This window comes from Peromyscus leucopus, chromosome 8b, assembly GCF_004664715.2.
Source record: "Peromyscus leucopus breed LL Stock chromosome 8b, UCI_PerLeu_2.1, whole genome shotgun sequence".
Lineage (NCBI taxonomy): Eukaryota > Metazoa > Chordata > Mammalia > Rodentia > Cricetidae > Peromyscus > Peromyscus leucopus.
Window position 1 is genome coordinate 54,313,696 of NC_051086.1, and position 13,504 is coordinate 54,327,199.

Here is a 13,504-nt window from a genome sequence, read left to right on the forward strand (position 1 = left end):
CAGTCAAAGAAAACACCAAAGGCAAAAAAAGTCATAACACAAAAATGTCCAGGAAATCTGGGACACCATGTAAAGGCCAAAGGTAAGAATAACAGGGATAGAAGAAGGAGAAGAAGGCACAGAAAATATATTCAACAAAATCATGGAAGAAAACTTTCCCAACTTAAAGAAGGAAATACCTATGAAGATATAAGAAGCTTATAGAACGCTAAATAGACTATAGCCCTCCAAAAAGTTTCCTTGCCACATAATAACTAAACCACCAAACATACAGAATAAAGAAAGAATATTAAGAGCAGCAAAGGAAAAAGGCCAAGTGACTAATAAAGGCAGATCATCAGAATAATATCCAACTTCTCAATGGAGACTCTGAAACCCAGAAGGTCCTGGATAGATGTTATGTAGACACTAAGAGACTGTGGATACCAGCCTAGACCAATATATTCAGCAAAGCGTTCAATCACCATAAACAGAGTGTACAAGACATTCCAAGACAAAACCAGATTTAAACAATACCTGTCCACAAATCCAGCCCTACAGAAAGCACTAGAAGGAAAACTCCAACCTAAGGAAGTCAGATGCACCCACGGAAACACAGGCAATAGATAACCCCACAGTGGTAAATCCCAAAGAAGGGAAACACACACACACACACACACACACCACCTGGCCCTGTGACTATCCTTCCTACACTGTAACAGAATCACCTTGTTTCAGTATTCCAATGGGGTAATTGTCTGACCTGAGAGTGGGAGTAAGGCACAGGAAAGGTGGTGGCCTGCCGGGAAGAAGCTTGAGTGGTGACTGGGGCAAGTGTTGTTGGGAGACCAGAAGCTCTGTGTGGAACTGTTGGATGGACCTCAGACACACTAAGCAGTTGCCATACAGGTAGCACTGCTCCCGTGTTAGAGTCTGGAGCTCAGGGCTTTGTGTGTTTGTAGATGTCTCGGTTGTTTGTATTGTGAGTTCTTTTCAACCATGTCCTGCTTTATGTCTTCATCTTTATTTGTTTTCTTCTTGTGGGATTTCCATTAACTATGAATGTCTATAACCTGTTTTCTATTAGTTGCTCTTCTGTTGGCTGGAGCAGCCCCTGTTTCTTTGTGTTCCATCTCACGACTTCTTCAGTGTCAGATCTCCCCTGTCGTGGCTGCTCATCACCTTCAGACCATGAACAAACACCAACTTCATCTGCTCATGAGCTGGAATCTCCTGGTCTCTATGGACGGCCTATTGCTGTGCTCCTTGAAGCAAGATTCTTAATCAGCCTCATTAGTCAGTTGTACAACACCTGGATCCTTGTTGTGGTTGTTGCTGCTTTCTCCTTTCTTAAGTGTCATCTGGCTGTGTAGCCTCGACAGAGCTGTAGTAATGGCTTTCTTCATGAGATCATTCACTGGGAATTTTGCATTTCTTAAACTATCTTCTGAAGGAATCTTGGGTGACGACTGAGGTTCAGATACTTTGTGAGCCCCCTCCTCTTTTCTTAAGATACCCCTCTTCTCTTACTCCAGTTCTCAAATGAAATCTAGTGACATCATTTTCTCCCAGCCTGTAGGAGTGTAATGGCTCACATTATGGTATCATGGGAACTATAGGATCCTTGTTACTTTATTTAGTCTTACTTGCAACAATCTCTTCACATTACTCTATTCTCTGTTTCCTACCAAGTTCTTGAGAGATATGCTATGTACAGAGCACTTAATAAATTCCAGTTAACATTGCTATTGAGAACATCACTTTCTACTAAGGAAACTCCTTTAGGTAAAACAGAAATAATGTCATAAGGCTGGAAGACCCATGATTCAAAGAAGATATATCAGACAAGAAAGGATGACAAAACATCTCACTGCCCACCTTCATAATCTGCTCTGCCTCACTAAGGAAGTCATAGACTTTCCTCATCACCCACCATCCTACACTGTCCCCGTATGACCTGTCAACTCCACTCATTACCACCACTCTACTCCTTATGCTTCCCTTGGTTACCTTGGAGATCCACAAAATGAGGGAGGTGCACAGCAGCCACAGCTCCCTGCTCAGCCTTGATGTCAAACAGAGGCCCAGCCACCATGTGACTGTGCTGCAAGGGAGTCTTGTCCAGGTGTTGGCTCCAGGCACAGAATCCAATCTCGATGGTCACGGCCCTTGTCACCACAAAGCGGAGTCCTATGTTGGGACAGTGGTAGGAACCAGGCACAGGGAACTGAACTCTAGAAGAGGGAGAGGCAGACACCAGTGAGTACCAGCTCTGCTCCTCTGCTGGGTGCGGACCCAGGGCAGGGCTGGGGACACAGTAGACTTCAGCCAGATGGCTCTGAGTTCTGGTTCCTCTGCTGTCTGTCTGTGGATCTCTAAGTCATTTAACCCACATATCTGTTTCCTCATCTGTACACAGGGGTAACAACAACAACACCATCTAATGGACCTGTGAGTACCGAGTGATCTATAGAAAACCTACAAGTAACACACACCTGGAGCAGTTAGATATGCCTGTGATGATGATGAGGGTGATGCAATAGGCATGTGCCTGTCTGTGTGTGTGTGTGTGTGTGTGTGTGTGTGTGTGTGTGTGTGTGTGTGTGTGTGTGTGTGTGTGTGTGTGTGTGTGTATGTGTGTGTGTGAAGTTCTGGGGATCAAAATAGGACCTTCTGCACACTAGGCAAGGGATCTACCACTGAAGCACATCTTCAGTTTTTAGTGTATATATTCTTAAAGAGTATATTTCCCCAAAATAAGAGTTCATCTGCTAATATTAGTGATAAATCCTTGGTCCTGAAAAATGTTTTACCAAGATCTTCAGTGATTTTCTCAGGCTTCCTGTTTAGTGACAGGTGGGTGGACAAGTGTCAGTTTCTGTGGGAGGAGGTGAAAATGATAGTTTCTTCAGCTGAGACAGTGACTGTGACAGTGTTGGAGGGAGTTATGGAAGACACCATGACTGTAGATACAGTCACTCATTACTCATAGGACTATGGCCCTTGGAAGCTAAAGCTGCTGAATTCATCCTCACGTTCTCCTCTCCTAGTGGGTTCTTGGCACACAGTGGTTGTTAGTGAAGCAGGAATGCAGAGATTACAGAGATTTAAGGGAAATCTAAGAGACAGGAGGACCTAAATATAATGAGGGGAGGGATGCTGTTTACACCATGAATAAAATAACCAGCAGAAAGACCATGTTTCAGATAATGAGCCACGTTGAGCACAGACTATTAAGATGGAATGAAGAACTGTCAGCTCTGTTGATGTGGTAATGGTGTGCTGGTCATGGAAGACGAGGTCCTGTCTTAACTTTGGGGGAGGCATAGTGAAATGTTTGAGTGTGAAGTCACCCGATGTCCTGGACTCACAATACTGTGACAGTGATGACAAAGGAGGAATGTGAGTAGTTAAAACAAACTTGGAAAAATGGTTGTGGAGCTCAGTGATTGGACAGGGAAGCTCTTGTGCTCTCCAGTTTTGCAAATGTCTAAAAAATTGTATGAAAAAGTGTCAGGGACAAGGACAGAAACTCTAGTTAGTGGAAAAATACAGACCCCCCAATAAGATGGGGAACTAGATCATCTTACAGTCAGATTGCCTAGCAACAGGACATTGAGTCAGAGTTCTTGACCCTCTCACCCTGTAAACATCCTATACAAACATCCTGTTAGCTTGCCCCACCTTATGCAGATGACAGCTTCTTGCTCCCCCCACCCTATGGAGCTATATAAACCTTTGTGGAAGAGAAATAAAGTGCACCTTGATCAGAATCCAGACTTGGTGTCTTTCCTTTGTATCTCCTGTCCCTACATTCCCTCCTTAGGGTGGTCGAGAACCTGTTGAAGCCCAGCAGGCGGGGCAAAAAAGACCCCTGTTTTTATAACACCCTAAACTTCTGGCCTTGTCACCTGCATTAATGAGGGAAGGTCAAGACAGTAGAGACTAGGTGAAAAGTGTGGAAAGCGTGCCGGGGAAAGTCAGCCTTTGCCAGGCAGAGCTCACTCACCGGTACAGGTTCCTCTCTTTGTCAACCACCTCAGTAGCCACAGTCCCTGTAGGTCCCCAGAAGTCATCTTCAGTCCCCACTGGTTCCAGGTGCTTGTGTCCTGGAGAGGCAGGAGAAGATGAAAGGTCTTTGGTGGTGCAAGTTGTGAGCACCCCTCCTCTAGAAATGGCCAGACAGAGGTCTCTCTGTATCGTCCAGGCTCATCTCCACAGCTTTCCCCAGTGTAGGACCATGGCTGACCTCTTTTCTAGGTTCTCTAGCCTAGGTCTTAGCAGGAAGTGTGCTGTGCAGTTTTCATCACTGTTCAGCAGGCTACCTGCATGCTTTCTATAATATATTGTCTTTCCACTGTGCTTTTTCACCAACCATCCCACCATAATGCCTGCTCCCAAGCCAACTGTTGTGTTTTCTTTCTTACTCGTCCGTAAGTGTTGATTTTCCTAGAATGTCTCAAGTGGGTATGTTGAAAGAGAAAAGAACATAACTCAAAATATAGGTGAGCAGGGATAGGGAGGTGAAGACGAATTTCTAAACTGTCTTATTAGTAGAAAACATGGAGCCAGATATAGCGGTGAAAATCTGAGAGAGATCAGAGGAATAAGAACAGCTACGTGCTAATCTTACCTCACCAACTCCACAGCTTCCAAAAAGCGAGACTTCCTGTCTAGTCCATGCCTATATGCCTTGATGTTCTGCCATCTGATTTACTTTCTCTGTCCAGCTACATCACTTCCTCCTCCTGCCCAGCTCTGTTACTTCCTGTCTGTCTGTACAGACCTCCATAGCTAACTAGTGTTGGAATTTCAGGCTTGTGCCACCATGTCTGGCTCTGTTCCTAGTGTGGCCTTGAACCCACATAGATCCAGACAGACCCTTGCCTCCTAAGTGATAGGATTAAAGGCATGTGCTAACATTGCATGACTTTTGTATAGTGGCTGGCTTTTCCCTCTGATCTCCAGGCAAGTTTTATTTTATTGGGAGACAAAGTATATTGGGGGACACAATACATCACCACAGGGAGGTAAGTCTCAGGACATAGCAGCTTAGAATGAGACACAGGGCCCTGGTATAGAGCCTGATGCAAGCCACAGACTTGAGAAAGGGGCATCAGAAACCCTTAAAGCAGGGAGAAAAGAAAGAAGTATTTTCTCTGGGTTCTAGATGTAGAAGGCCTTGCAAGGGGTAGTGTTCTTGTTTGTAGAGAGTCTGTATTGTTCCATGTCAGAAACAGGGCATAGAAATGATGACTGGTTTCAGGACATCTGTTGCAGATAATGTTTCCTGTATATGACAGGGATGCTGCTCCTGAAATCTCCATGAAATCTCCACAATATTTCTGCCTCAACAATATCTTCACAATAACAGCTCTAGTTGACATGCTGGCGTGGATGGGGAAATCTGATAATGCCCCACTCCTAAATGAAGAGCTATAAGTAATTAATAGCTGATAGGAGAGTGATAAAAATCAGTCTCCCCGCTCACCAGGAAGAATTTCCTAATAGGTTATCTAGTCCCAAGTGTTCAACCTGAAACATATATATGACCAACAGGAAATGGACTCATCGGTTGTTTTTATATATACATACGTTAATACACATATACTTAACAGTAATATTTAAGAACAGGTCATGAATTTAAGAGACTTTCTTGGTGGGACACAGGAGTTGTTGGAGTGGACAGACTGAGGGCTGGAGATGATGTAAATATAATATTCATGTATTAAATTCTAAAAAAAAAATATATTTAAAAAAGAAAGAAATGATGACTTCTTCCCACAGATGCCCCCTTCATCTTCCAATCATGATGCTATGGGTCTGAACCCATACATACCTGACTGTAGTCTTTGATGCTTGAATGAGGTCAGGCTATCACCCATTTCTTCTCCAATCGGGTTCTTAGTAGGGTCCATCACATGTGGCTTCCTATACAGAGACATGTTTATTTCCTCGTATGTCAGGGAAACCAGGGCTGTGTACCCAATATCCTCACAAAAGATCCAACTCATCTGTATTGGAACTCAGTCCTGTGCTTCTTCTCATGGCCAGAACTCTATGAAGGTCCCCATTCTCCTAGGTATCCATGATGCTTGAATAAGGATCATCTCAATCCCTCCTTTGCTTTTATTTGGATGTATTCCCCAATGTTTACTCATTAGAAAGTGTCAGGAGCCAATATCATGAGCTATTGTGGGCCAAGATGCAAATACAGCTTATAGCAATTGATAATTAAGATGTCAACCCATTAGAGGAGTGATTCTTAGATGGGATACCCTGTCAAGTAAGGCTTGCAGGTCACTGACTGAATACTGTTGCTTCCATCTGTAATTTCATGTGCAATAACAGCTATGATATCTCCCCATTATCATGCATTTTTATGAACTGTGTATATGTAATCTCATGATTGTGTCTCAATCTTATGGGCACACATATATCTGTAGATGGTCAGGAAGGTGACTTTTCATTAGCTGTGCAATTTTGATATGTAGAAAATATTCTAAGATATGCTTCATAGCTAGATTTATTGTCCCATGTGGATTGTAGACACTTAAAGCCTGCTTTGTTCTTTTTATTCAGACTAACACAAGAAAATAACAATTTCTCTCAGTCTAACACAAACTGCACACAATTAGCTCATTTTTACCTCAGAGCAAGTTTAAACTAGACTAAAGACCTCGTAAATAGATCATACATTTGACACTTTACAGTTATACACAAGGTCAGAGTTGTAGGTGACTAATCAAAGTTACTACACAAAGCACCTAAGAAAAGCATGCTAGTTATTCGCTTGCAAAGTCTGCTCATAAAGAGCTATGTCTCAGAGTTTGTCACACTGGGCACTGTGCCCCCTTCCTTGGTCCTGAAACCTTGAAATCTTGGGTTGCCATGATAAATGGCTTGGCTCTTTATCGCTTACTCTAGGAATGTGATTTAGACCAAAGAGAGGTGAATCTTGTAATTTTTATTATGGCTTCAAGCCTCCTGTAAAGAGTATTAGGCTAGATGAGAAGAAACAGGAGAATTAGAATAGAGAATTAGAGCTAAGAAATTATAGACAAATAGAATTTAGGAAACATGAGCTGAAAAGAAGCTGTAGATTTAGAGAACAGCTGAACAATAAAAAGACACACAAAGAAGAATGGTGTGAGCTGATTCATTCCTTTGCCCTCAGATCCTTAGATTTCCCTCACTTGTTGTAGCATCTTTTCTGGACTCTGAAAGGGGCCTTAGGGGCTGGCACCAGAAGGACCCCATTAAGAAAGTTAATCCCCAATGTCAGTGCTGATAGGATGAAGGATAAGATACAGTGAGATCATGAAGGGGTTAATGCCATCATTACAGGAATAGATCCTGTGGCCTGACAGGACTTGTCACAAAAGTCACCTTGGCCTCTCACTCTCTGAGATCCCAGTTATGCAGTCAGATGGGACAGGAAGAAGGGCTTCTCTAGATGTAGGGTCCATGCCCTTGCCCTTCCTTGTAAACAAAACTGCCAGAAATAATCTGGATTCTTTTTGTTAAGTGCTCAATGTCAGACATTGTGTTACAGCTGCACAAAACAAACTGATAATCACTCACCCTTAATGCTAATCAACTAGACAGTACCTTCTAGATCTCTCTCTTTTCTGTTCTCTACTCTCCTCCTCCACAGATTCCACCCCAGGCCCAGGATGAAGTGAGCAGTGTCCTGAACCTCTGCAACATCCTTTGGCAGGCATCCCTGCTTCTGATCTGGTCCCTTCTAGCTCATTTTCTACATAGTAGCTGACCATAAAAGGTAGAGATGCCCCTTCCTAGCTGAGGTGCTGGAATGCCTCTCATTTCCTCTGGGGAGAAGCAGAAGCTTCTTAGCATGTCTGTTGTTCTTGTTGTGGTGTCTGTCCTCCTCCAGGCCCTCCTATGTCACCCTTTCCTGTTCACTGACCTCTAGACCAGTGGCTGTCAGATCACTGTGCTCAAATGTCACCTGGACAGGCTGTGGAATCATAAAGCTCACTGAAGGAAGCTTCCCCACCCGAGATTCTGAGGAACCAGAAGACAGATGGAATTCATGTTATGAACTTTGGAATTGACTAAACTTGGTGAGCATGGGGCTTCAGCACAGCCCCTGGGGGTGGAAAATGATTTCTTCTCCTGGGGCTTTATTTCCCATAGTACAGTGTGTGTGTGTGTGTGTGTGTGTGTGTGTGTGTGTGTGTGTTGTTCACATACTCCTGTGTATATGTGTGTGTGAGCATTAGGGTTGGGACATTGATACCCATGGTGGTTTGTCCTCTAAGAGATTTTCTGTGTCTTCTAAAAACATGATTTCTGCTTTCATTGTTCCAGTGGTCTGGGTTTCCTGGTGCCTACCATTGTCACACTTGCTGTGCCCAGAGGACTCACCTTTCATATTCTTTTTTTTTTCCAATGAAAGAACTTATGTAGGCATGTTATGTGATTCTACTTTTTTAACTAAAAGAAAAAAAAAAGACAACCCCCTGTCACACAGAATCCATTCTCACTTGGATTGCTGTGGTTCCTGGTTTCTTCCTGGCTCTGTTTGTCTTTCCCATCACCTCAGGATCCTGTTGCCTCCCCTCAGGTCTGGAGCAGAAACATAGTGCCTAGGTTGACCAGTAGGAGTTCTGTGTCCACCCCTTACCATGTGCTGGAGATAAGCAGCTGTGGATTCTTTGCCTTCACAGCTCTGAGCTCCATCATCGCCTGGTCACTGAGAGGGGCCTGGTCCAGCCTGTAAGCACAAGATGAAGCTGTTTCTTCTGGGATTCACCACAGGATCATGAGGCCTCAGGGTCCAGGATCCTGGCCTCTGTTGTCTGTAGATGGAGCCAGTGAGGAGCCTTATATAGGCTTATTCCTCAGTCAAAACCAGGACAAAGGATGGAGAGCAACAGGGTGAGCAGAGGGAGATGTGTCCATGGCACAGTGTCAGTGGGGCCCGTTCAGTGTGCAGAGAGATCTGAATCCAGGATAATGACCTTTGGAACTTTCCAGAGCTGAAATGAGGAGCTGGATCTTTATACCCTTCCCCACATGTCAGTCATTGGAAATAGACTGTCCCAGGGAAAGGTACATGACCAGAAATGAGGGTACTCTTGTTGGAAAATGGCAGCACTGTAGCTATCAGCTTTCCCAGTGGCTAGAGGTCATGGCCATACCCCTTTCGGGATTCTGGGAAGAGGACCACCATAAGCTTCTATATAGTACCACGGCCCTCCTGGTCACTGAGAGGGGCCTGGTCCAGCCTGTAAGCTTCTGTATAGAACCACTTTCTGTTCCAGAGCTTTGTCCAACTCTGCTGTTGCCTGAGCTGCTGTCTCTAGGTGGGCCCAACCAAGGCCTATTTCTCCATCAGGCCTAGGAAAAGTCCTCCTGAGACATTCAATAAAGTAGACCCTCTCATAGCATTACATTCGCGTAATACCATTGGCTGCACATCATTCAGCAGAGATGGTCAATACTGAATCATGGTTAACAAGTGATATGTCTGTCTCTTTGCCCCAAGCTTCAGGAGGACAGAGCCATGTGTGTTTGTGATTCTATCCCTAGGGTCTGGACCAATGCTTGGAACACAGGGGCCCTGATATGGATGTATGCATGTATGGAATGAATAAATGATTGAAGCACTGTCCTGGAGTAAGGCAAACCTGGGAGTCTGTTGGGATATACAGCCTTGCTAATACAAATAATTGCACTCTGCCCAGCTACCTACCTGGTATTATCTTTGTTTTTACATATGTACATTTTATGTCATTACCATCATCAAGGTGGATATGACATTCTTTTACTAGATGAAGAAACTGAGTTTTAGAGATGAAAGTGACTTGCAATGTCACAGGGTGTAAGTGGCACAGCTGGTCAGGAGCCAGGCTGACTGTGCAGTATCTGTCCCTTTTCTTTTCTATGTCTTGTCATCTAGTAATGCACCTGTGTTCTCTTCTCTTGCATCCTACCCAGAGGGAATCCCGGGGCCTTACTTACCACAGGATTCTGAGTTTGCAGGCAGGACTCCTGAGCCCCTTACACAACAGACTCACACCACGGTCTCCCAGGTCATTGAGCTGCAGGTCTAGCTCAGTCAGACTGGAGCTGATCCTGAGCACTGAGGCTAGGTCTGCACAGTGGCTGGATGTAAGGCTACAGTCGACAAGCCTGCATGGAAGATGCTCACCATTAGTTTCTCCAGGGCTTGCTGCTCTCAGGAACTCAGCTCAGGTTTTCCTTTGTGAGCACTGGCATGCTGTGTTTGGCAGTGTTTAGCTCTCTGGAGTACCTTTTCTAGTCTGGGTGGATAATTCCATGCTTCCCACAGCTGAGCAGCAGGAGCAAGGGAGTACTGGTTGGGGACCACTGCTCTGCTGTGATTGGCCATGGCAAAATGCCATGAATCTCAGGAAAGCTGACTGGTGTATTTCAAGAGCCATCTGAAGTGAAATTCACCAGCCATAGAATAGGGCATGATATCACTCATCATGTAAAATCTTAATAAAGATGGAGTCCATAGAAACAGAGTAGAAGGCTGGTTACAAGGGCAGAGAGCAGGAGGGACTGGGAGATGCCATTGCCTGGGCCTGGAGCTTTCTTCCCTCCTGCTTCATTTAGTCTCTTACTCCGTGTTCTTGAGCTCTGCTGTAGCCACTTCTGCAGAAGGTTTGCTCCGCTGCAGACCTCATGGGGCTGTTGATAGCAATAGCTAGTGGGTTCTCTACTAAATATCAGCCTTTCAGGATCCCCAAGAACAGAATCTATTTGTTTATCATAACAAGTCTGGCCTCTGTTACAGGTGTGGTCAAGTATGTTTGGTGAGTATTTGATAAATACGAAACCTCACTCCAGACACAGCTTTTGCTTTGCTCTCCTGCCATCCATCCCAGCTTCAGTGAAGAACTCAGGCCAGACTCACCACAATACCCTAAGGTGACATCCAGGGCATCTCAGGGTCCTACAAAGACTGCACAGTGCATAGTAGCTCAGTGGATTTCCACTTAGGTCCAGGAACTTCAGGTTTTCTGTGAACTCAAGGGTGGAGAAGAGAATCTGCCAACTGGCATTAGTGATTGGAGTCCATCTGGATCTGAGGGTGAAAGACAGAGATAAGGGCATGAAAGATGTGAATTGTGTGTGCATGGTCTGAGGTGCAGAGCTCCACACAGCAGATTAGGTTTCTATTTGCCTGAGCACCAGGTCTCAATAAGCCATCCCCAGGATTCACCAGCTTCTAGATGCTCCTTCGTTCCAACATCTGTATCCTCTCCTCCAGGTGGTTCCTCATCTACATCCTTATCATAGCATGTTGTGTGTTCATTTTGTGTATCTCTTTCTGACTCAATCTAGGTATCCCACAGGGTGTGAACAGGTGGCTAGCATCTTTTCTTTCTAATATACAGTACCCAGCACAGGCCTTGGCACAAAGGGGACCTTGGTAATTCAGGCAGCTTCTTCCTTTTGATGTGAATATAACTGCTTTCCTTATGAACAGAATTCTAGAATCTCATAAAGGAAAACTGGAAAGGAGAGATGGGAAGAGAGCTCAGGAGAGGTTGGTTGAGAGTGACTTTGTAGTGGGATGTTAAGCATGGCCATAAACATTACAGATGTGTTGGTCTATGTCCCTATATCTTTTCAAAAGAAGAGGGAGAGAATAGATAGACAGAGATAGATAGATAGATAGATAGATAGATAGATAGATAGATAGATAGATAGATACAGGGAGAGACAGTGATAGACAGAGAGAAACACACACATACACACACACACACACACACACACACACAGAGAGAGAGAGAGAGAGAGAGAGAGAGAGAGAGAGAGAGAGAGAGAACCACCCTATGTGGTATTTCATTCCTTTAATGCCAGAAACAAAGCACACAGGCAGGAGAATGGTGAATTTTAAATCAGGCTAAGCTTCAAACACCTAGGGCCTGGTGTGTGCAACATTTGATCTCTACCACTGTTAAAAAACAACATAACAAACTCAAAATAATACCACAAGTTCCAAAACACAGATTAGAGATGGCTAACTTTGACTGAATCAGTAGTATAGGATGTTTTCTTTTAATTTACAAAACCAAAAAATGTTAAGGATACCAAATACTCCTAAGGCCACTGTGCTTTGCAAACAGGCTGGTGTTCCTTGTTTCTCTTGCCCTGTCTGGTCGCTGTCTCTGTAAATACTGAGAATTCTTTTGAAGCCCCACAGCAGACCACTTCCGCTTGCAATGTCTGTATCAAGGCCCTTCAAGGCTCACTTGTTTAAAACCATAGACACTTAGAAACAACTTATACTGGCCAAGAACAGGAAAATGATCCAATTCACCAAGGTATTCTCCCTAGGTAATATCATGAGACTATTCAGAATGGTATTGTACTAGACCTTTAGTAACTAGAGAAGACATTCTTGAATTAGTAAGAAAATAAATGTGAATATAAGACAGCAGAGATAGTGTGGCTCAGTGTTCCCATATAAAAGCACATAGAGAAAATATTAAAGGGCATGTCACATTTTTTTCTTTCATACTGTGGATCAAACCTAGGGTCTTGGACTTATTAGGTGGTGTTTTGAATGAGATGTCACCCAGTCTTGGGCATTTGAATGCTTGGCTCTCAATTGGTGGTACTCTTTGGGGAGGCTTAGGAGATGTGGCTTTGTTGGGAGGAAATATGTCACTAGGGACAGGATTTATGATTTCAAAGCCTTGAGCCATTCCCAGTAGACTCTTTCTGTTTCTTGATTGTGGTTCAAGAAATGAGTTCTCAGCTGCTGCTCCAGTCACGATCTTCGCCTTTGCCAGGGTGGACCTTTATCCCTCTAGAACCATAAGCCAAAACAAACTCTTCTATATGTTGCCTTGGCCATAGTGTTTTATCAAAGCAACAGAAACTTAACCAATACACTAGGTAATCTCTCTTCAAAATGAGTTTCCTTAGTTCCTGATATTTTGAGACAGTTTCACACTATGTAGCCCAGGCTGGACTGGGACTACTGATCTTCTTGCCTCAGCCTTCTGAGATTGGGGAGACAGGTGTGCATGACCAAGCTCACCTCCCCAATTCTTTTTTTTTTTTTTTTTTTTTTCGAACAGGGTTTCTCTGTGTAGCTTTGCGCCTTTCTGGAGCTCACTTGGTAGCCCAGGCTGGCTCGAACTCACAGAGATCCGCCTGGCTCTGCCTCCCGAGTGCTGGGATTAAAGGCGTGCGCCACCAACGCCCGGCCCACCTCCCCAATTCTTAATGCTGTCCTCTCTGAGAAATGGAATTTTGGTTGACAGTAATTTTTGTTGTTTTGATAGTTGATGTATCCTCACTTTTCTACAGCAAGTATGTTTTTGTTAGTCCATCCTACTCATATAAAACAAGAGTCATTGAGATAACTTCCTACATGTGTAAGACAGTTTGATCACGTTTGTTCTCTTTGATCAGTTTCCCCTCCTCTCCTCATTCTCTTCCTGTTCTCTAACCTTCACCCCACTACTTGTAAGTTATTTGTTATCCACATGGGCTCTTGCTGCGTTGTTCA

The 13,504-nt window shown here is 44.1% G+C and overlaps 1 protein-coding gene across 1 annotated transcript in view; it reads right to left on the bottom strand.

Moving 5' to 3' along the window:
* Positions 1-13,504, bottom strand: part of LOC114688012 (NACHT, LRR and PYD domains-containing protein 1a-like) — a 39,877-nt gene that overhangs the window by 10,391 nt on the left and 15,982 nt on the right. Inside the window, exons 3-8 of the mRNA XM_037201055.1 lie at positions 10,892-11,062; positions 9,970-10,140; positions 8,630-8,719; positions 5,819-5,910; positions 3,989-4,088; positions 1,990-2,213 (exon numbers count right to left, since the gene is read on the bottom strand). Of these exons, the coding sequence (XP_037056950.1) occupies positions 1,990-2,213; positions 3,989-4,088; positions 5,819-5,910; positions 8,630-8,719; positions 9,970-10,140; positions 10,892-11,062 (848 nt within the window). The remainder of the gene's footprint in view (positions 1-1,989; positions 2,214-3,988; positions 4,089-5,818; positions 5,911-8,629; positions 8,720-9,969; positions 10,141-10,891; positions 11,063-13,504) is intronic.